The 23,172-nt window shown below is 37.7% G+C and overlaps 2 protein-coding genes and 1 pseudogene across 3 annotated transcripts; all 3 read left to right on the top strand.

Moving 5' to 3' along the window:
• Positions 1–331: 331 nt before the first annotated feature.
• hoxd4a (homeobox D4a) lies at positions 332–15,934 on the top strand. 2 transcript variants are annotated; one of them, XM_042730731.1, is made up of 5 exons: positions 332–460; positions 2,621–4,708; positions 5,111–8,876; positions 13,199–13,261; positions 15,786–15,934. In XM_042730731.1, the coding sequence occupies exons 2-3, from the start codon at positions 4,240–4,242 to the stop codon at positions 5,410–5,412; spliced, it is 771 nt and encodes a 256-aa protein (XP_042586665.1). In that variant the 5' UTR covers positions 332–460; positions 2,621–4,239; the 3' UTR covers positions 5,413–8,876; positions 13,199–13,261; positions 15,786–15,934. The 2 variants fall into 2 exon arrangements, with proteins under 2 accessions (XP_042586665.1, XP_042586664.1); XM_042730730.1 differs by lacking the exon at positions 332–460 and having other exon boundaries at positions 1,752–4,708.
• LOC109095885 (homeobox protein Hox-D3a) lies at positions 15,865–17,248 on the top strand. Its single transcript, XM_019109551.2, has 2 exons — positions 15,865–16,339; positions 16,500–17,248. Exons 1-2 carry the CDS (start codon positions 15,886–15,888, stop codon positions 17,246–17,248), a joined length of 1,203 nt encoding a protein of 400 aa, XP_018965096.2. The 5' UTR covers positions 15,865–15,885.
• Positions 17,249–17,998: 750 nt separating this feature from the next.
• On the top strand, positions 17,999–19,577 carry LOC122138429 (annotated as a pseudogene).
• Positions 19,578–23,172: the final 3,595 nt, after the last annotated feature.

Raw genomic sequence — 23,172 nt, 5'->3', positions numbered from 1 at the left:
CTACAAATTTAATTCTTGGATAAGAACTACACAAAGTATTTGCTAAAATAGCCTATATCGCAGACATTAGTCTAGTAGGATACATAAAATAGTCTCTGGTTTTCGACAGCGTAGTTTCCCCCCTCTGAGTGCAGTGAATGCGAATTGAACCCCGTGTCTTTATTTCCTCCTGAGATCAGAGTAATCGCCATTATTGAATAAGTGCAACTTTCAGGATTATTTATGGCACCCGCGCTCTGTCATGAATGGCTGTGGGGAAGCACGTGATACCATTAAACTTTGTTTTATGGCCAGGGAGTTGACAAGCCAAAATATAATTCACATTGTATATTAGAAAGGTCGTTCAGACGGTTTAGAAAAGATCCCAGTATCGCTGCAGAGGACAGAGGCTCCACGCTTGTTTTGATCATGGATATACAAACTTATCGATACGCATTACGTGATACTCCTGCTTCTGGAGGTAAGCTTGTCCTCAGTTCGTGTCACTGAACTTGTGCGTGGTTGAATTGTGCCATAATGTTTAGGGTGGTTTCATTTAGTCAGCCTCCAAACCAGCGCTGATGTGTTTCTGTGAACTCCTCTTGTGTTGTTGCGCACAGTTTTGAGTGGTTGGATAACTGTGGAGAGAAAAAATAGGTTGTAATGGAGATGACGTAAATGTTATGCAGTAGTCCGGTTTTGGTGCAGTTGTGGCGCCATGAAAGATTGTTTCCGTCGCCCTTCATGGGCTTAACTTATATATACGAATTAAATTATTATTATTATTATTATTATTATTATTATTATTATTATTATTATTATTATTATTATTATTATATAGCCCAAGTTAAAATTCACATTTTCAATACAACGAGTGCAAAATTATATTGCTTTACTTTCTAATTAATTGTTAATAATTGTTTTGTTGGATTCCAAGTGCGAAATACACACAGGCCTATATCGAGAGCTGTCTTTGATTACCACATATTTAAAAATACGACCAAACTTGTTTTTTTTTCTTTTGCATTAGACCTGCAAATTATTGCTACGTATTTACACCTGCTGTGCAGTGCGCGTCATTGTGGTAAAATAGTGTAGCCTACTGTTCATTTTTAGAGATAAATATGGCTAAACGAAAACATCATTTATATGTCGATACACGCGCTTTCATGCCATATTACTGAACTTTGTAATAAGCAGGGTTTCTGGTTATTATTGACCAGCTCTCTAGCGCCCCCAAGCAAAAGAAACCGTTCTGGCCCTAAACAATCTATACTTTGTGTTAATTATTTTTTTCCTGAATAAGTTTAGATTGTTGAGAAAAACACAAAAGAACAAAAGTCCTTTTCATTAAAACCTGAATTAAATGGTCTGAATTAACAATAGTAAAGATGTGCAATTTTATGTGCATGTTATAAAGGTAGCCTAAACAAAAAATAAAAATAAATAAATAAATAAATAAAAAATAATAATTTAGTCACTGTTTTATCCAACTATAGCATTTCAGTTAAATAATGATTGAGAGTTTTGATTTGCTAAAATTTTAAATTAAACATTAATCAGTTAAAATATATCTGTGCATTCTATAAAGAGTAATCCAGATATTTTGAACTAAAGCATTTGCGAAAGATCAGATATTTCATTCGATGATAGCCTAACTCTCTTCTGAGTCAAACATTATTTTTTTAAGGAATTAAATCATAAAAATGTCGATTATAAAAGAATGATCGTAAATTCTGCATACAGAAATTAATTTCCAACTTTATTTAAGTAGGGGGTTAAAATAATAAAAACGGTTCATACCACAGAAACCCCTATATACATGCACTATAATTTTGAAAAAAATTAAACAGGAGATCTTTTCATTTAAAATCAGAGGTCACTACAATTGGTGGCTGTCTCATTCTTTTGTTCATCAGTAACTCGGCTTTGACCCGCCTGAACAAGTCGCAAAGCAAGGTGAAACACGGGTCACGCTGTCTAACAAAAAAAATTAAAAATAAATTGTATTAAAACATGTATTAAAATGGTACACTGTCTAGCTACGCTTGGTAAGTATATAAAATACAAAAATTAATATATATATATATAAAAAATCTAATATCAAGAATAGATGGCCTGCAGAATTTCGAAACTATTATCATTTCTCTTAAATCTAAAAAGCTATGATCAGCCGTAAAAACATCATGCTCTAACACAGTTAAACAGTTAAGATACAGCTGGTCAAATTAATCAAGCTATGTATTTGGTATGTGAACGGAAATTCATAAGATTTATTTTTTTTTTTTAAAGAAAATAATGCTAAATCCCTATATAGGAAAATAAATTAAAGATAACGTCTTTGTTAACCAAATTTAAATGCAACGACAATCATTGGTAAATATTTTTAAATACTGAGAGTTTTGATTCTTACATTTTTTAATAGATACAAGGTTTTGGGGTAACTGTGCTCTGGTGACCGGGAGCGAAGGAGCTGGTTATCAGAGGAGGTCATGTATTATCCATGAACTTTCCTCCTTTTCCGCTACCGCTGTCGCCTTGCAAAAAATAATGAAACTTTGTGATGTGTGTTGTAAATGATTCGGCTTGACCTCTCGACCTTTAGCCTTCCTTTATATGCTTCTTCACGGTATCCAAACAGAACACGGTTTTGACGCCACCTGATCAGTTTGACTGCCATGACAGCATCTCACAGTGAGTAGAATTCAGCACAAAAGCCTCTAATCCTATACCTGGATGAATATAAAAATGTGTTGTACAGAGATAGGCCTATAGAATGAGATAATTTTTATTAGTGTGATTAGTCACCATTGATTACATAAATTTGAGCGCAGTGCGTAATGTCTGAGAAACTGAGCTACGGGCCTCTATTTGGAGATTTTTCCCCGTTAAACAACTGTATTACCAAAAGAGTGTTAAAAAGCACCGAACCTCGTTTTAAAATCAAACTTAAGTGTAATCTTGAAAATGAATTATTCGTAATGGGGCACTCTTAGAACGGTTGCAGTAACGAATTCAATGTATAAGGAATTTTAATGTGTTTTTTCGAAGGCGTTTTGTCTGCTGAGCGAATACATGCCGTCGTCTATATATACCCTGTAGAACCGAATTTGTGTGAAAAAAAATGACAGTCACAGATTCGATCCTAGGGGAGTATATGGTCGATGCAAGAACTTCGAATAAAACTTTGTGTGTTCTTGATTTTTTTTTTTTTTTTTTTTTTGCCATCCAATGTACGGCCAATGCATGTAAAATGCTAATAACTGCTTTGGAAACCGGAATCTTTCTTACTTTCTTACTGGAGAATATGAAATGATAAGCATATAATTGCATGGTTGCATAATATGATTATATGATTCTGATAACGTGAACTGTCATGAAATGCTTTGATCAGTTCTGTCAACATTGCTTCTGGTGGTTTACGTGGTGGTGCTTTGTGCTGCGTTTCTTCCTGTTTTCACTAAAACAAGTCAACATTTTTAACCTTTTATAGCGTTGAAATCTGAGTGAGAGACAGGACAGAGAGCAAAAAATAACGTGAACAATATTGTGTAAAAATTTTAACAAACTTTGCACATCCATTACTCCCTAGTCTTACCTTTATGAACTCCCAAGTGGCAATTCTCTTTTATGTGGCGTTTGATTATTGATTGGCACGGCGCATTGATGGCGAACCAGGGCGCTCTATACAGCGAGCTGAAAGGATGAGAAGCTCTGGAACGATGAGACTCCAGTAACTTCTGCGTGACCTCTACATGACAAAGACGGTCTCCATCAATTGTCTGCTGGCTTTATGTGACTCTTTTTGTGCCTTGGGCCGTTTTTATCTTTTGTCTTGTTTTGTTTTTACCAGTCAAATTCCCTGGGTTGGGTTTGATTTAGCTTGGTTGAATATTAATTTACCAAATGGGCCACATACACATATATGTGATGCACATACGTGTTTTTATATGATATCATGAAATGTGTAATAAGCAGGGATACTCCCATGTGATGATGGGCAGTGCCAACTGGGTCTCAATACACAAACAGAATTTGCCTTTTTTTTTTTTTTTATCGCAGATCGGGTATTAAATCAATTCATTTTTATATTATAGCCTATTGTTACCGTCCTAATTGAGAGATAATGTGAAGTTTGTGAAATCAACTACTAGGTGTGCACAGCTTCTTCTCGGTTGATGAAGTCCCTCCACCTCGATTGGCCGAGCTGGTCACATGGTAGCCTAACTTTATTCAGTTGACAGCAAGTAGGAGGGCTTTATGGAGGGAGGAAAAAAAGACAACTCGAGAAAAATTAGTATTTCCTACCTTCAGAAATTAATGGCCATGAGTTCGTACATGGTGAACTCCAAGTATGTGGATCCAACATTTCCTCCTTGTGAGGAATATTCTCAGAACAGCTATATACCTGAACAGAGCCCAGGCTACTACAGTCCGTCGCAGGACACTGATTTCCAGCATCCCGGAATCTATTCACGGTCAAACTACCCTGAACAGCCTTACAGTTGTAACACTGTCCAGGGCTCGTCGGTGCAGCCGCGGGGTCATGTGCAGGATCAAGCCAGCCACCCTAGCCCTTATCCCGCACAGACAGAGCAGTGTCCTGCGGTCCAGATCTCCGGACCGAGGACTTGTGGACAACAACAAAACACAAAGAGCCAGAACGGGATTCCAGCCAAGCAGCCTGCTGTAGTTTATCCATGGATGAAGAAAGTGCACGTTACCACGGGTAAGATTGACTCTCTTGCTGTCTGCTTGTAGGCCAGCCCTATTCTGCTGTTTTAGTCACAGTTAAAATCATTCAGTGAAATATTTATGGGTTCCTCTGAAGGGGCCGCCAATTACACCAGCCATAAATTTTTATTGCTTAGGAAATAGGCCGCTAGCTGTGTTGGCCACTATTGCAGCCCATTGAGTCCACTTGGCCCAAAGCTTTGAACTGAATAATTTAGCAGTGGAAAAGTTTTAAATAAATTCACCAAAACTGAAATGTTTCCAGTACAAAATATTTGTTGGATCAAATTCGAGCAAGTGGGTATTTTATTTTGTTAAAGTTCAAGCATTAGGAAGCGATTGGTTGGGTTGTTTTTTGTTTTGTTTTTAAACATAAGTGTGTTTTTGCCTTTCTCAGTGAATCCGGATTACACAGGACCGGAACCCAAACGTTCTCGGACAGCCTACACAAGACAGCAAGTTCTCGAACTAGAAAAGGAGTTTCATTTTAACAGGTATCTAACAAGACGGCGTCGCATTGAAATCGCGCATACTCTCTGTCTCTCTGAGCGACAGATTAAAATCTGGTTTCAGAACAGAAGAATGAAATGGAAAAAGGATCACAAACTTCCTAACACGAAAGGGAGATCGGCGTCATCTGGAAATCAGCATGCACAACACGCTCAGAAGGACAGCCAGACAGAGATTACAACTTTATAAGTGGATATCTCTCCCTCCCGCCAGATGTAGGCTACAGATGAACTGTATGTAACAGACAATGCTTCATTTGACATTGCATGGTAGCAAATCATGACATGTTGGGTACAAGTGCCAAAAACTGAGAACCAGAAGCACACACCATGACTAAATGCAGCGTAAAAGCTGCTATGCATTAAAATCCCCAATTTCGATATTTACAGTATTGTAACCCTTTGTAACTGAGGCAACGAGGATATGAGGCATCGAATGATGATTCACGTGCCACCACGAGGTACAGTAAAACGTTATAAAGCTCACGCTATTTTACACAAACTTGCCAAATTTGTTTCAGAGCATGGATCGTTTTAGTGACCCTATTTACACTTTTTTTTTTTTTTTTTTTTTTAATCTCTGTATATCACCCTTTTCCTCTTTTTAAAATCATTATGGCAAGTTTACGCCTATGGCGAGTCAATTTATCCTAACTTAATCATTAAAGAAAACTTAAGTAATGTGCAACATATAATAAATTACGAATGTCCTAGGTGTTTTTGTACTAAAGTCGAGTGGGTGCAAGTGATAAAAACTAAATAAAATTAGTTAATTCTAAGGGAAAAAAAATCGTTGCCTGGGAAATTATTTATTTGTAGACTGAAAAACTGAAGACATTTCCTTCTCAACCTCGTTTATTGTGCGCTCCCCATTAATGGTTTACTCTCTAAAAGACTATATTTGGGTCAAGGAATTTTATCATGTTCATGTAATTTTTAAGAATTTCGTTATAGACATTTTACATTTGTTTATTGCAGCTTTTTTTTAAATGGCGTATTTAATCGAGAAAAAAAGTCTCTTTTTGACACGAATATTCCATGCCTTATACTCCACTATAAATCCCGCCCGACATATTTGTAAACAATATAGCTACAATTGCAGAAGCAGTATTCCTGTCTTCCAGATGTTGCCTGAAATTCTTGAAAAGCAGCTTTGTATTTGGCATTTTAGATACACGTTTAGTCCTCAAGATGTTTGAACCTTCTATTTATTAAATGTTAAAAAGATTTATGTTCTACGTGAACGTAAGTATCCGTTCAATGATTTTCAAATTCACTTTTTAGTTTTTAAGTTCTCAAATATATGTATATATTTCTGTATATTGTGCATATTTTCTACATTCATATTTTGCAGTAATTAAATAAATGATATGCAGAGAGGTTTCACTCAAACTCCGTCATATTGTGTTGAAAATAGAAACTCTTGAGATAGGAAAAACACGTATCAAGCACTTCCACACACATGATGTTATTTCTGAAAAGGAATTGGTGTTAAATCTGAAATGGTTTTCCAACAGTGATTAAACTTAGACGCTCTGCTATCATTGTGGTGTCTTTGTCTCCTTGAACAAAAACACGAGGCGTACATGCATTGCGAAGGAGTCTTCACACTGAAGCCTTCACGTTGAGCGCATGAAAAGGTATTTTTACAGAAGTTCAACAAAAGCCTTGCGGGCAGGTTCATCTAGAGGACAGAGTTTCTGTTGCATTAGACGCTTTTGAGCCGCGAGCATTGACCTCTACACTCCTGACCTGATGGACCTTCAGTCAGTTCTCTAAGACGCTTTTGCGCACAGATGCACCAAAAAATGTGTTCTTGTGGAGGAGGGGTTGCTTTTTAAAAAGAAAGAATAGAAAAAAAATAAAAAAAAAAAAATCGGCACGAAATTTTGGTTTGTATTAATATTTGCTTACCTTACACGGTGATTATTTGCTACACCGTTTGACTTTAGAATTTGTAGCGTACTTGATCAGTTTCCGCACGAGTCCCGCGCATTAAAACCATGGTTATGCAGCAGCTGCCCACTGATTATGATATTTGTGAAACTACAATCCATGAATAAACCTCTAGGTGTATTGCTTCATCAAGAAAAATATCAAGGCAAAGCATTATTGACAAACTGGAAGACATCCATTTTGGTATCCGTGTATTATTAAAAATACAGTGAGTTGTAAGCGATCATTAGGCTACTATGCTAAATAACAACAGAGTTTATGACATTTAAATATTACACAAATTTCTCCTTGTTTTGATCCTTTTCTTTCTTTTGTTCTCAATGCCTAAAATCGTTGTCCATCAGCACTGAAAATGTTTGTGCTTGCGGTATGTGTGTGCGTGTTTGTGTACCACAATTTGGGGAATAATATGTACCCTGAAGTGAGGTTAACATGATAAAATCTCTCAAAACCTCCGTTTGGAGGCGTTCTCGTTTGTAAAAGCAGTAGGCCTATATGAAAATAGTAAATAGAGGCTTTTTAAATTGTACAAATGCTTAAAGTTATCTGTTAGAGTTAGGTTATAGTATTTATAACTAGGTGTATATAAAAAACATGTCCCCATTTAAAGGTGTATGAGAAACAAAATACTAGTACTAATAATTTTATCAATTTTTTAAATTATTTGTAAGTAAATGTCTGTAAATGTGTGTCTGTAATTTAATGTTACCAATGCTGTGGAAATGTAAAGACCTTTTATGTCAATAAAAGCCACTTCTATCACAATCAGAAAGAGAGAGAGAGAGAGAGAGAGAGAGAGAGAGAGAGAGAGAGAGAGAGAGAGAGAGAGAGAGAGAGAGAGTATAAGAAAAGCAATACACACTTTCAGGGAGGACAAATGTAAAGTTTATTTCAGGCGAAACATCTACAAACATCTACCTTACAAACATGCATGTGGAGAAGTTCTCTGAAAGCATATTTTACAGCAATTATTTTGCTGAAAAAGGGATTTATATATTGCATATGCATGGTCAGTAGTGTACAGACTATACAAGTGTGTGTGTGTGTGTGTGTGTGTGTGTGTGTGTGTGTGTGTGTGTGTGTGTATACATAGCCTATATATAATTTCTTATTTATATGTTGATATGTTCGTGTGTGTGTGTGTGTCAAACAGCACATATACAACATTCCAAATATCTGTTTTTGTTTAATAAGCCTTGTGCCTATAGTGAAAACACGCCACGCAGGGGATCGCTCCATTGTCTTTGCTTTCAGTAAGGCTTTCTGAGTATTGACCTGGATGTCTGAACAGGATAAATGAGAGCCATACGCAGTTCCATTTGCAATGACACTGCACCGACTACTACCGCCGCTCTCACAATGCTTCTCAAACGGCCATTTTTGATTTCCAGCTGTTCGTTTAAAATGTCTTCGCCCGTCGAGACAACCCGTTAAGATAAATCAAACTGCGCTGTCGACATCCCAAGATAGAATTCGGTATATGGTTCCGTTCTAGGCTATATCTTTTTTGTTTGACCACGTGATTGTCTAAATAATTAATGCAGCACGTCCCCTAGAAACACGGCGTCGTCATTAATCGCGAGGACTCTATCAGACTTGAAAACTGAAGAGATCCAAGAAAATAATATCCAAACGGTCCTGTATCTCACACCACCGCAACCTGCACATCCGTACAGCTTTTCAGCCAGTGGAGCATCGGTAGGTAAACATTTAAGATTAATATTTGCACTGAGACAGCGGATAAACATATCTGTCACGATTTTGATAAATAGTGTCCTTTGATTCGGTCTTCCTCGCGGACAGACTGAAACAACTTCAGGCTCATTGTGATTTTTTTTTTTTTTTTTTTTTTTTTTTTTTTTTTTTTGCTTAAAGAGCCTCAGCATGAAGCGCTTCCAGTCTAAACCTGTATCAATAATAATACAAATTGTGGAGTAGCACTACTTTTATTTTTAAAGCATTGAAGGCAGACTTTACGGTAATTATTTTCTCATGTAATGTAATGTTATATTGATGCATTTGTGCATGAAAGATGTGAAGTCCAGTACGATAGTGTTTATTACTTAGCCGCCAGGGCTTTAACGAAGGCCTCTTTGTGATTTATAATCCGTCAGAGATGCAGTTCTTTCCCGATTTAGTGGCGATTATTTGCGGAGACCTATGTGTTTGGTTAGACAAAAAGATCACATGCTAGAATTCATTGTCTATCTGGAAAATCATCACATAGTTATTGACGTGAAGTATTGCCTGAATAAATGCATGCTGGATACTGACAATTCTACATCAATTAAAACATAAACAGCAACAAAAACAGCATAAGTAGTACACACACACACAGAGAGAGAGAGAGAGAAAAAAATGGCATCTATCCAAAAACAATACATTTCATTGATGTCAAAAACCCCACAATACCCACTCGTTTAGTAATGGAGCGTTATGATCGTAGATCTATCCATAAAGTGTTTGGAACTGTTGGAGAGGGATGACGGCGATCTGCATCGTTGTAAATCATGCTCAGTAATTCCTGAAAGGGTGAGAGGCTGTTGGGGGCCGGGCGTGGACTGTAAATCTTTCACTTTTATTAGCCCGTGAACATATGCTGCAAGGGGAGACGACTCGCATCCTCTCCTCAGGACAATCCTGCGCTCGGCCGCGTTCCCAACCGTTTCATCTCCATCTTACCATCCAGCTATATATCCATGCAGCACAACCATACAAGCATTCTGATTCAGATTGCATATAACATAATCATCTTTCATTTAACCTCTCAAATTATGTCTTATTGGTAAAAAAAAAAAAAAAGCGTAGGGTCTCAGAATTTGTATGTATTTTAGAAGCAATTGGAAAACATGGATTGTAAAAAAATAACAACAACAACAACAAAAGTATTTTGTTGCATTAAAAATCTAGACACTGAATACTTAATTTTACATTTCATGCTTGCATATGGATCAATACACACACTTGCTTTTTGAGAAGAACAATATAGAATTTGGGATGATTTTGATGAATCTCTTTGGTTGAGGAGGTCATACATTGCTGTCATTGCCTAAACCATAATAGTCAAACAACATTTCAGTGGTTTCTTGTAGCCTATAATAAACGGATTTCTGTTCTAAACAGTGAGCAAAAAGGAACGAATACATATCGGATCATCTTCATTTTTAAATAAAACTAAAAATGCATAATGATGTTGCTTTCAGCAACGGTCTAATCCACAGGCCTATTACACCGCGTTATATGTAAAAATAAAAAATAAAATGAATAAAAATGTGAAGATATTTAATGAGGCATTGTGGTGTGAAGAAAACAAAATCAAACATTTCACAGATTATCCAGTTATCCAGTTATTATTATCCAGGTATAACGTTTGTTTTTATTATTATTTTATTATGCCTGGGTTTCAAATCCATAATAAATAGCAAAGTAGCTTTTGTCTTAACCATACACTCCGATACAGTGGCTGAGGAAGGAGCGAGTTCTTGTGCAAAATGATTGTACAGTGCTGTGAGGCTGGAGGGAATGTTAGTGCTCGTGCTTTTAAAATGTATTTGTGAGGTGAAGCTGGTTGGAGTAGCAGTCTCAATCAGGACAATCTGCGATCCGGATCACGTGAACAAATATGCTTGTATTTTAAGGCAGTGCCTTTATTTGTCATGATAAGGTTTCCGAAATATACTAATGTTGACTCATTCGGCGAGCCTGCCTCTGTAAAACGTTTACTTTTTTTTCAAATGGGAAGTTGATTGCTAGTAATATTTCGTTTTGGAATAAGAAGACCTTCTTGGCTTTTTATTGGTAGCTGAGTGAGTGGCTCCCATTCTTTCGGGAATACTGTCTGCATTGGTATATGGAAATGCCTGGAAAAGCGCGAGATCAGTTTTAAGACAGTACTGTCTATAGACAAAGGGTGAAGGATATATCCGAGCAGCCGAACTGAGAGATATTGAGACTAAGAAGCACGGCTATATAATAAATTGACATCACAGGTAAGCAATTGCATGGCAAAACGTAACCTTTAAGCGTGGGTTTACATTAGGCCGGCGTAAAAATATGATTTATTCCATTCAAAGCAGCTGATCTTTATTAATGTCGTCGCCTACCAACTAAGCAAGTGCGTTTTGAAGACAAAAACTGAGACTAGTTTACAGGTTTGCGCAACCTTGACTATTTTAGATGGTTTGCATGTAAGGTGATTTCAGTCATAGAATAATAGAGTTTATTTTAGCTTTAGCTTTTTTACATATTCTGGTAGCTTTTTGGAGTTGGCCATACACAGTATAAAACATATGTGTCATACATTGTGAGATCGTTAATCACAACATGCATTTATTCAGGCAATACTTCACGTCAATAACTATGTGATGACATATGTGGGTTAGGGCAGGCTATTCTTTTAAACATACGTTTCCATAAAGTCAAATCATTTCAGTCTCTGATTTCGATTTAGTCCAAATTACTAAGATTCAGCCACTCAAAAAATAACATTGCATGAATTCAAATTCTGAATGGAAACCATATTTCGCATGCAATAAAATAGTCTAAATTAATTTCATATGTAAAAATAAATTAAGATACGAAGTAGTTTTTTTTTTTTTTGTTCAAAGGAAGCAAAAGCATACCAAGACAATCTAGATGTTTGAAATCTAAACTAACATGGTGGTTTAGAATTAGGTTTTAAAACGTAATATGATTTCTAAACTATTCCCGTGAAGAATTTTTTTTTTTTTTTTTTTTTTTTTTTACCTTCTAAGCCCGTTGCAGTTGAACGGTATTATTAATAACAGGTTTTTGGTTATGAGTATTTTGATCATTTATAAACAATTATGAATTCTTATAACATATATTTCACAAAACATTAAGTTCTGTCATTGCATTATTCTGCATTGAGCTCAAATCCAAACTTTAGAATTAAAACCACAGGAATTTGTTTTCAATTCCTCGCATTTTATACACATTTCTTCTAATATAGAATTTAAAATACTAGGGCCTAAAGTGTTAGCTATATTATATATATATATATATATATATATATATATATATATATATATATATTATATATATATATATATATATATATATATATATATATATATATTCTACAAAAGAGACAGACTTGAGCATGCAAAACAGAAACAAATATACATGTATATATTCAGAGACAGACTTACAGAGTCCATTATTTTTACAGCCCATTGTTCTATTATGAGTACCAAACTTACCGTGGGAGTGCGTGGGCGAAAACACTGTTGCCTAATAAAGACAGACCGTGTTCGGCTGCACTGTTCGCTACATTTATCCCATTAAGACTTTGAACATGACACACAAGTTGAAAATAATGGCTACATACATTCTCTTGTTACCGGTACTTTTGCCAACGTAGCGGTCCATCACCAAACAACAATAATATTAATAGCCTACTATTATAAATCCCATAGCCTTTATAAATGGTGTTGTCCTCGTCTCATGATTTCGAAAGGATTTTCAGAGAGGCTCAGAACAGGTCATCTAGTAGGATGAGGATTAAAATCTCGTCTTCAGGCTCTCTCTTGGTTTTAAAATCACCGGTGAAAAAGTTGTGTGGTGTGGATTGCATTGTGACTTAAGTCCCTTCCGTCCGTTGTTCATTAATCAGTGAGTTATTGGAGAGGAAGCCAAAGGTCACCCAAAAGGCTTATGAGTGCTAAATATTTTGGCCAGAATCTCTTTGTGGAAAATCGCTTATGTCAGTTTTTTTTCCCCTCTCTGAGCTACAGCTTTAACTGCTCCTAAAACCAGTCAAGTCTTCTTTAGGGGCGAAATAAATTCTTTCATTAATAAAAATTAATAAATTTGTGGTTTTAAGAACTATCAACGCAGATGGCCGTGAATTCACATCCAGAATGTGAATTCCGTCATCTTGCAATCGAAAATGTAAGGTGTTGACCATATTAGCAAATTACAGAATGCTAAATATAACGGGGAGCTGGAAGAAAAATCCGATCAACAACTGAGATTAAAAATATTTTTTTATTCTTCAGGTCGCCGTCTAAATTATGAAGATCGCTTGAGGAGAAACGGAGGAGAGAAAACCACAGACTGCGGTAAGATATGTCTTAATATTTTAGTTTAAACTGAAATTAAATAATAGTAGCTTTATAACCCGCGGTGTATTGTCCTGTGACCCTTATTTCACAGCTTACATCATCGACAATAAAAGGCCAGAAAAAGGAATATGCATGGTTTTTGTGTAAATACAAAATTATTTTGGTGCTCTGGGCTTAAACAACAAATAAACAATTTAACTTGAACAACAATTATTTACGTGCTTTTACCAATGCATTTTGAGGTACACCATATATTGTACACATTAAACACAACGTTTACACTTAAAACAAAGTATAAAATGCAAAAGCATTGTTATCTCGTAGATATATACAATACATTTAACAAATAAAACAAACAAGCGAGCAAGCAAGGGAAAAAAAAAACAAGAACAAATATTCCCATCAGCACTTTCTTCTTAATTTTGAGCATGTCCTTTACTAAAATCCACACCTATCCGCGCAGTTTGGCAAAAGTGTGTTCCATTGCAAGCAGTTAAAGAACGTTCAAGACAAGAGTGTGTGAATTACTGCAGTAGCCGGATTTATACTGGCGGGCTGCAGCCTCTGGCTTTAGCGGGACATTCTTGCCCCCAGCCATCCTCCTACGCTTAGAGTTTTACCCCTCTGACGGTACCAAGTCTTGAGGAGTGCCTTTCTTCTCACCCCTCTGTGAGGCATTTACGGCTGTAGTATGGCCAGTCATAAATTTTGTCGGCCTCCACAATGACAGGTGCATTGATATGTATTGTGCAGAGCTTCACGCCGTCTAATAACTACTGTATTGAGCACGAGCTACAGTCACTTGGGTGAAAGACTATCTTTAGAATAAGACTAGGAAGAAGACGACCAAGTTACACAGAAAGAAAGAAAGAAAGAAAGAAAGAAAGAAAGAAAGAAAGAAAGAAAGAAAGAAAGAAAGAAAGAAAGAAAGAAAGAAAAAGATAGATAGATAGATAGATAGATAGATAGATAGATAGATAGATAGATAGATAGATAGATAGATATAGATCTTGTGTATTTGTGGTGTATTGCATATTTGGATCTCAGTTTGTTGCTAGCAGACTTTGCTACACATACGAACTAAATCTTATCCGCATACTTGGGTGATCCACCTCTAACAACTCACATCACTCTAACAAGACTAACTCCGAACCCACCATGCCATATAATACATATTAAATATTAACTAGGAATTTAAGAATCGATTGAGTCCCGGTATTACAGAGTGTTCCAAAAGCTGCCTAACAAGCTAATAAAAATTCTACACTGTTTATATGTATTAGGTGCGAAAGGATGACATTACTGACACTAATTTGCTTCCCTATAATTTATATCTCGGACTTTGATTTATTTTCATAAAGTATACGGGGAGTATTTTCGTATAATGTTCCCAAATCCAAGAAATAGAGTGCATGGGCCCCTGCCACCAGGTATATCAAAATTCACTCGATGAATTTCATTAATGTAAACCGATCAAACTATGCTACAACGCCGAATCTTTACGTAATCTCAAACTACGTGAAATATGCACAGTTTCAGGTTTTAGACAAACAACCGCTGACCTTATATATTTTTAGTTGTATTACAACTAGGAGATTTATTCACACACAAATATATGTATTTTTTTTTTTTTTTTTTTTTTTTTTTTTTTTTTTTTTGCTTCAATTACGCTTAAAGTCTCAAAGAGTCGGGAAAGAATGGGATATTGTTTGCAGAGAAATGCTGATTCTCCTTCTGCTGCTTTATATTTTCACTCAATGGGGTACTTTTAGCACAAGTTAAACTTTAACCGCCTTGTTGTATTCATGCCGAAGTTCTGAAAGTGAAAAGCTGAAGGGGTTTGGCTTACCAAAAACAAAAACAAAAACAAAAAGAAAAAAGAAAAAACAGAGAAAGGCCATAGGTGAAAGATGGAAGATGGTAGTTAACAACATAAGAGCTATTACTGTTATGATATGATGATCTTTTAAAGTGTTTTAAGTATCCTAAAACATTTAATTTAAAACATGGTGCAAAACTGTACAATCTGCCCTTTTTAACCTGATTTGAGAGGCAGGAGACCATATGTTCTAGAGCAATAAGACATTTTGACTGGGCACTTAAACAAGATGACAAAAGAAAACTACAGCTGAATAGTTCAGTCAAGGGAGCAACATACACTGAATACTATTTTTTGAATACTATTTTTCACTACACAACTTTGTCCTGCCATCTTTACCATAGTGCATTAAGAAAACAACAACAGGTAAAGGAAAATGAATGAAATCAACAAAGTTAAGAGGAGAAAGGGAATACTGCTGACACCAGAAACTATAGAGTTGGGTAAAAATCTATTTCCATCTCATATTTAAATATTGAAAATGCTATGGGCTGTTCTCAATTGCAGTGTTATGTGTTTAGAAGGAGGAAGTATAGTTCTGTATATGCAAATATGGAGGTTTTTAGCATATCACTGTAGTACCTCACATCTATGATTGTTTGAAGTTTAAAATCTTAACTGATGCATTTTCTTTCTTAACAGGTCAAAGGACAGAAAATCTGTGGGAAGCTCCAATCACGTGATTGACAAGTCCATGCAATTGGACAGGGGTTCACAGGCTCTCTTAGTTTGAACCTTAGCAATGCAGAAAGCCACTTATTATGACAATGCTGGACTTTTCGGAGGATATTCGTACCCTAAGTCTGACTCCTATACATACGGCCCTACACACCAGGGCTTCTCATCCTCCAGCATAGAGAACGACTATCAAAATCCTATCTGCCCCATCCAAACCACGTCAGTCCGGCCACCAGCACATAAAAATGGAGACATCAATGGCAGTTGTATGCGACCAAGTGCCAGCCAGAGCAACAGCCAAACAGAGAGTATCAGTGAGCAGCAGCAGCAGCAGCAGCAGGCTGCTCCTTTAGCAGCCAGCTCACCCAGCCCTAACAGCAACTCCACACAAAAAAAGAAATCTCCCAGCACCACTGGCTCCAGTACTGCCACCCCAGTCATCACCAAGCAAATCTTCCCTTGGATGAAAGAGTCCCGCCAAAACGCAAAGCAGAAAAGCACCAACTGCCCAGCTGCAGGTATGGATTGTGTGTGTGCAATGCTTTTCTCTACACTGGAGAGAGCTCCTATGATTATGACCTTGTTGCTTTTGTTTACAGTAGGCCGTCTCTCTTTGGCCTTTAAGTGATGTAATAGGCTGTATAACAATTAATCCATTGCGCTGCTCTCTGTGTTCAGGCGAAACCTGCGACGACAAGAGTCCACCTGGCCCTGCCTCGAAACGAGTGCGCACTGCCTACACCAGCGCCCAGCTAGTTGAACTGGAGAAGGAGTTTCATTTTAATCGCTACCTGTGTCGCCCCAGAAGAGTGGAAATGGCTAATCTGCTCAACCTCACCGAGCGCCAAATAAAGATCTGGTTTCAAAACAGGAGGATGAAGTACAAAAAAGATCAGAAATCTAAAGGCATAATGCACTCTCCCTTAGGACACTCTCCGGACAGAAGCCCGCCGTTAAGTGGCTCGAATCATATTGGATATTCTGGTCAGCTTCCAAACGTAAACGGCCTAAACTACGATGCGACATCTCCTCCGTCATTCGCCAAACCGCAACAGAACATGTACGGCTTGGCAGCCTACACGGCGCCACTGGGCGGCTGCATACCGCAACAGAAAAGATACCCGGGAACAGAGTACGACCACCACAGCATGCAGGGGAACGGTAGCTTTGCGAATGCCAATTTACAAAGTAGCCCTGTTTACGTCGGGGGAAACTTCGTTGATTCAATGCCAGCGTCGGGCCCAATGTTCAACCTCGGTCATCTTCCCCATCCCTCATCCGCTAGTGTGGACTACAGCTGTGCGGCTCAGATTCCGGGTAACCACCACCACGGACCGTGTGACCCCCACCCCACATACACAGACCTCAGCTCTCACCACGCGTCTCAGGGAAGGCTGCAGGATGCACCCAAACTCACGCATCTGTAAGGATCCCATCAGTGTGCTTAAGCGAAACGTCGCTTTTTTTATTACCTCACTAGTTAAACTAATTATAAAACTACACTCCGAGAGAAACATAACGTATTATCCTGTATTATTCTGATTGATATTACTATTTACTGCTACGATTGTAATTATTTTAATAATGCTGAGGGTCCATTCTCTTGACTGTTGAAGATACACACACGGTGTTTGTTGTCAGTTGTTGGTTCTCGGAAGGACTGTATTGGCAAAATGAAGTGACTGGGCACTTAAACAAGATGACCAAAAGAACTACAGCTGAATAGTTCAGTCAAGGGGAGGCCTAGCAACATACACTGAATACTATGTTTTGAATACTTATTTTGTTCACGACACAAACTTTGTTTACCAATAGTTGCATTAAGGAAGAAAACAACAACAGGTAAAGGAAAATGAATGAAAATCAACAAAAGTTAAAGAGGAGAAAGGGAATACTGCTGACACCAGAAACTATAGAGTTGGGTAAAAATCTATTTCCATCTCATATTTAAATATTGAAAATGCTATGGGCTGTTCTCAATTGCAGTGTTATGTGTTTAGAAGGAGGAAGTATAGTTCTGTATATGCAAATATGGAGGTTTTTTAGCATAATCACGGTAGTACCTCACATCTATGATTGTTTTGAAAGTTTAAAATCTTAACTGAATGCATTTTCTTTTCTTAACAGGTCAAAGGACAGAAAATCTGTGGGAAGCGCCAATCACGTGATTGCAAGTCCATGCAATTGGACAGGGGTTCACAGGCTCTCTTAGTTTGAACCTTCGCAATGCAGAAAGCCACTTATTATGACAATGCTGGACTTTTCGGAGGATATTCGTACCCTAAGTCTGACTCCTATACATACGGCCCTACACACCAGGGCTTCTCATCCTTCCAGCATAAGGAGAACCGGACTATCAAAATCCGATCTGCCCCATCCAAACCACGTCAGTCCGGCCACCAGCACATATAAAAATGGAGACATCAATGGCAGTTGTATGCGACCAAGTGCCAGCCAGAGCAACAGCCAAAACAGAGAGTATCAGTGAGCAGCAGCAGCAGCAGCAGCAGGCTGCTCCTTTAGCAGCCAGCTCACCCAGCCCTAACAGCAACTCCACACAAAAAAAGAAATCTCCCAGCACCACTGGCTCCAGTACTGCCACCCCAGATCATCCACAAATTGCAAATCTTCCCTTGGATGAAAGAGTCCCGCCAAAACGCAAAGCAGAAAAGCACCAACCTGCCCAGCTGCAGGTTATGGATTGTGTGTGTGCAATGCTTTTCTCTACACTGGCGAGAGCTCCTATGATTATGACCTTGTTGCTTTTGGTTTACAGTAGGCCGTCTCTCTTTGGGCCTTTAGTGATGTAATAGGCTGTATACCAATTAATACCTCCATTGGCGACTGCTCTCTGGGTTCAGGCGAAACCTGCGACGACAAGAGTCCACCCTGGCCCTGCCTCGAAACGAGTGCGCACTGCCTACACCAGCGCCCAGCTAGTTGAACTGGAGAAGGAGTTTCATTTTAATCGCTACCTGTGTCGCCCCAGAAGAGTGGAAAATGGCTAATCTGCTCAACCTCACCGAGCGCCAAATAAAGATCTGGTTTCAGAACAGGAGGATGAAGTACAAAAAAGATCAGAAATCTAAAGGCATAATGCACTCTCCCTTAGGACACTCTCCGGACAGAAGCCCGCCGTTAAGTGGCTCGAATCATATTGGATATTTCTGGTCAGCTTCCAAACGTAAACGGCCTAAAACTACGATGCGCCATCTCCTCCGTCATTCGCCAAACCGCAACAGAACATGTACGGCTTGGCAGCCTACACGGCGCCACTGGGCGGCTGCATACCGCAACAAAAAAGATACCCGGAACAGAGTACGACCACCACAGCATGCAGGGGAACGGTAGCTTTGCGAATGCCAATTTACAAAGTAGCCCTGTTTTACGTCGGGGGAAACTTCGTTGATTCAATGCCAGCGTCGGGCCCAATGTTCAACCTCGGTCATCTTCCCCATCCCTCATCCGCTAGTGTGGACTACAGCTGTGCGGCTCAGATTCCGGGTAACCACCACCACGGACCGTGTGACCCCCACCCCACATACACAGACCTCAGCTCTCACCACGCGTCTCAGGGAAGGCTGCAGGATGCACCCAAACTCACGCATCTGTAAGGATCCCATCAGTGTGCTTAAGCGAAACGTCGCTTTTTTTATTACCTCACTAGTTAAACTAATTTATAAAACTACACTCCGAGAGAAACATAACGTATTATCCTGTATTATTCTGATTGATATTACTATTACTGCTACGATTGTAATTATTTTTAATAATAGCTGAGGTCCATTTCTCTTGACTGTTGAAGATACACACGGTTGTTTGTTGTCAGTTGTTTGGTTCTCGGAAGGACTGTATTGGCAAAATGAAGGCAATTTCCATAACGTACTGTTGTACTTGAAGGTAAGTTCTGTAGATTTGACAGTATAGGCATCCGTCTTTATAGATATGGGATTTGTTGAGGAAAAAAAAAAAAAACATTGCGTCTTTGTTAAGTCGTCTGTTCCTCATGGGTTCTTCATTTTATTCATTAAAATACCATTATTTATTGTTTTCCTCCAAGATTGTACGACAAACATTTATCTTGACTGAGTATTATATTTATTATTTATCGTTTTTAATGCACATTATTTATCTTCTCATGTATATTATTTATATAACAATTGTAGAATTTATTTTGAGCAGAAGCCGACATCTCGTTGAACTGGTGAAAACAAGGTGATAATGTAGGACTGGTGTATTTATTTCTTCATTCGGTAATAAAATATTATGAAATGAAGAATTAACAAGAATCTCGAAACTGTTATTAATATTATTACACCCAGTAATTGGAAATTTGGCAATCTCTGATTATCGCCATATCATCATGTTGCTTAAAAACACCAGCACGTAACGACACATCCTCACGTTCATTATAAATGTTATTTTGTAAGTTGCACTGTCCATGCATAAAATGATGAAATGGTAACGATATGGAAATGTTATATTTTATTGTGTTAAACATTTTGTAAATAAAGTGCTTAAGCTAAACAAATGCAATTGCAAATGCTACATCAATATTAATGTATTTTCATTTTCATACTTAGTAGCTATATTTTTAGTACTACAGTATATTTGAACGTTTTCATATTGTGTGTGGATATGAATGGATTTCAAACTTGGATTTTGCTCAATTCACAAGACAGAGACGCCATTTTGGAAACATAAGGATAGTAAACAAAGGAGGCACCTTCGCTCTCACCCCCATCCAGATGCGCGTGAATGTGCGCGCACCCGTATCACGGCTGTTCACAAAACACAAAAGCATTGCATTTATCTTAAATTTGGTCATTTAAATTTGAAGAGAACCGCATAAACATATTACGTGAAAGAGATTAGCGGAGGGTTTATTATGGTTATGAAACTGAGATTTCACAAATATAGCTAGATTTCAAATTTCCCACTGGTTAGGGTACTTATTAAATACCTTAAAGTAAATATGATGCCTTTAAACTGGTGCAATGTGCAAATCTAGATAAAGTTATTGGCTATTCTCGTTGGTGTGCCCAAGTGTTGTAACCTACATCCCAAGATTAAAGTATTCCTAATACTTTTTAATGTTTTTATAGACTGGGAGCTCAGTAGAAATTGTGATACATCATAAGGCCCAGAGCAAGTGTTTTGTCTTATAAACAGTTTGATATAACGTTAACCTGCACCATTGCGCAAGCATTAATACATATAGGTCTATGTATTTTAAAACGCACCTTATAATGTGGTAATGAATAGCCTAAAGCGTCACTGCCTTTGTAAGCACTGGCAAGCCGTCTCTAACAGAATAGGCTCTTTCCCGGCTTCCCCCTAGCGAGGCATTTCAAAGCTCATTAATCAAAAACTCGTCGCTTTCAGTCTCGCTACTGATTCCAGCTCCTTATGAACAAAGCTTTTTGCTTTCTCAACTGTGGAAACACATTTCAAACTGCAAGAGGCCAAACTTTTTCCTGAGAGAGAGAGACTGTGACAACACACTCTGCCTGCAATCATGGCATGGATGAGAGAGAAGTCAAAGCGTAGTGGCATAGAAAGGGTTTAACCACAGAGGACAAGGACATAGATTTTTTTCACAGTCTCGGTTGTGAATAAAATATCGGTCTATTTAATAACGACTATAAGCAAAGGAATTGGCCTACATCAAATGGGGAGGTGGGGGGGGTGATTTGGGCAACTAAACAAAATTTTCTTAAGATTTGTGCACTGGAGGAAAGTGTGTTAAAAGGAAAATAAAGGCCTCTTGTTATCAAATGTAACATTTGTTTCCTGTGGCTATATATGTTGTTTTGTTCAGCGTAAAAGAAAAAAAAATTCTTCCATCTTTATAATGATTTTTGGTTGCGCTATATAGTGAAATGATAGGTTCTAATAGGTTCAGCAAGCGTTTTCTTTGATCATCGTCAATTTGTTTGCATTTTTAGTATTTAGAATTTGTATTTACATAGGCAGGTATCAATGAGAATGTAAAAAATAATAATAATAATAAAAAAAATAAAAAAATAAAAATCTGGTAAGGTTTCATTGCACTGCCGCTCAGGAAATAAATTATTTGACACAATAATAAGTTAGGCTAATCAAAAAAGTGAGTCCTGACATTACACGCATCTTTCTACTTCTGTAATAAGGGATAATAATCCATAATAACATGTACAGTCCGAGTAAACCAAATAAAAAATAGCCACATGGCAAAAATATTCATAGTATATTTTCAGAAAGATCGGGACACGATTTTATTTTTCTGATGAATTGGGCCACATCAACTGGAAGCCAGCTTGCTTTGATGCTGCTAATGAGAATGTTATAATTAAAAAAAAAAAATACATTTAAAATATCAAAGTGATCCAGATGTAATTTAGGTCATCTTGTCTCATCAGAACAACAAACAACCCCCCCAAAAAAGGCCTGTTAGATTTGACTATCAGTCAAATCGTTGTCTGCTGAGCTCAAAAACACCAACACACCAGTCATCGTTTGCCTATGTGAAAATCAGGATTTAACCGTGCATTTGTCTTATGGATTCAGAAAACCATGCTTTCCCTCCATTTCTCATGGGTCTATTCTTGAGCAAGACGAACAGTGCGGTTTGCTCATATTTTTAATGGGCTTTGACAGAAGCAACCAACTCACTGTTACGTCGCGTAATGTGAGCCATTACGCTTTATTTCACAATGTTGTATCGGCTTAAACTAAAATTGCTCGATAAGACGTTGCAGAAAAATAGTGCAAGTCTTAGTTTGAGCGCTGCAGTTGTCATGGGTATTTGGTAGCTTGAGGTCATCAATCACTGATTGTGCACAATTTTCCTCGACAGCAGTTCCGAGTCTTCCGAGGGCAGAAGCCAGATGCGCTGCGTCTATCTTCAGCTCAAAAGGGACAAAAAACGCAGAACCAAGCACTCAATTCATCACACGCTATAATGATGAGAGAAGCATTTAGAATATTTTATATTATTCTTACCTATGGGTCTCTAACAAAGCACACGGTATAGCCGGAAATAAACATATATTAGTTGAATTTAATAAGTATAAAATATGGCATTAACCCCTGTGAGGAGAGTAATTCATTCGTTTCAGCTAAATAATGTGCTTTACTGTTAATGGCCTGTGAATTTGACATTGAGGCCCCTGACAATCCTGCAAAAAGAATTTCAGTTCGCGTAAAAAGCAAATAATTTATTGGGGTTGGTATATAAATTCATAAAATGTATCAGATCCAGTTTATATTAGGCTACTACGCGGTGAAGCGCTCTGAAAAACAAAGATACAGACTGAGCACTACTCAAGCCCCTAGGCCAGCCGACACATGGGTCGCTCTCGATTGGTCA

Source organism: Cyprinus carpio, chromosome B9 (genome assembly GCF_018340385.1).
Source record: "Cyprinus carpio isolate SPL01 chromosome B9, ASM1834038v1, whole genome shotgun sequence".
NCBI classification, from domain to species: domain Eukaryota; kingdom Metazoa; phylum Chordata; class Actinopteri; order Cypriniformes; family Cyprinidae; genus Cyprinus; species Cyprinus carpio.
The sequence above is the reverse complement of the archived record's forward strand: the minus strand, read 5'-3'. Positions and strand labels throughout refer to the sequence as shown.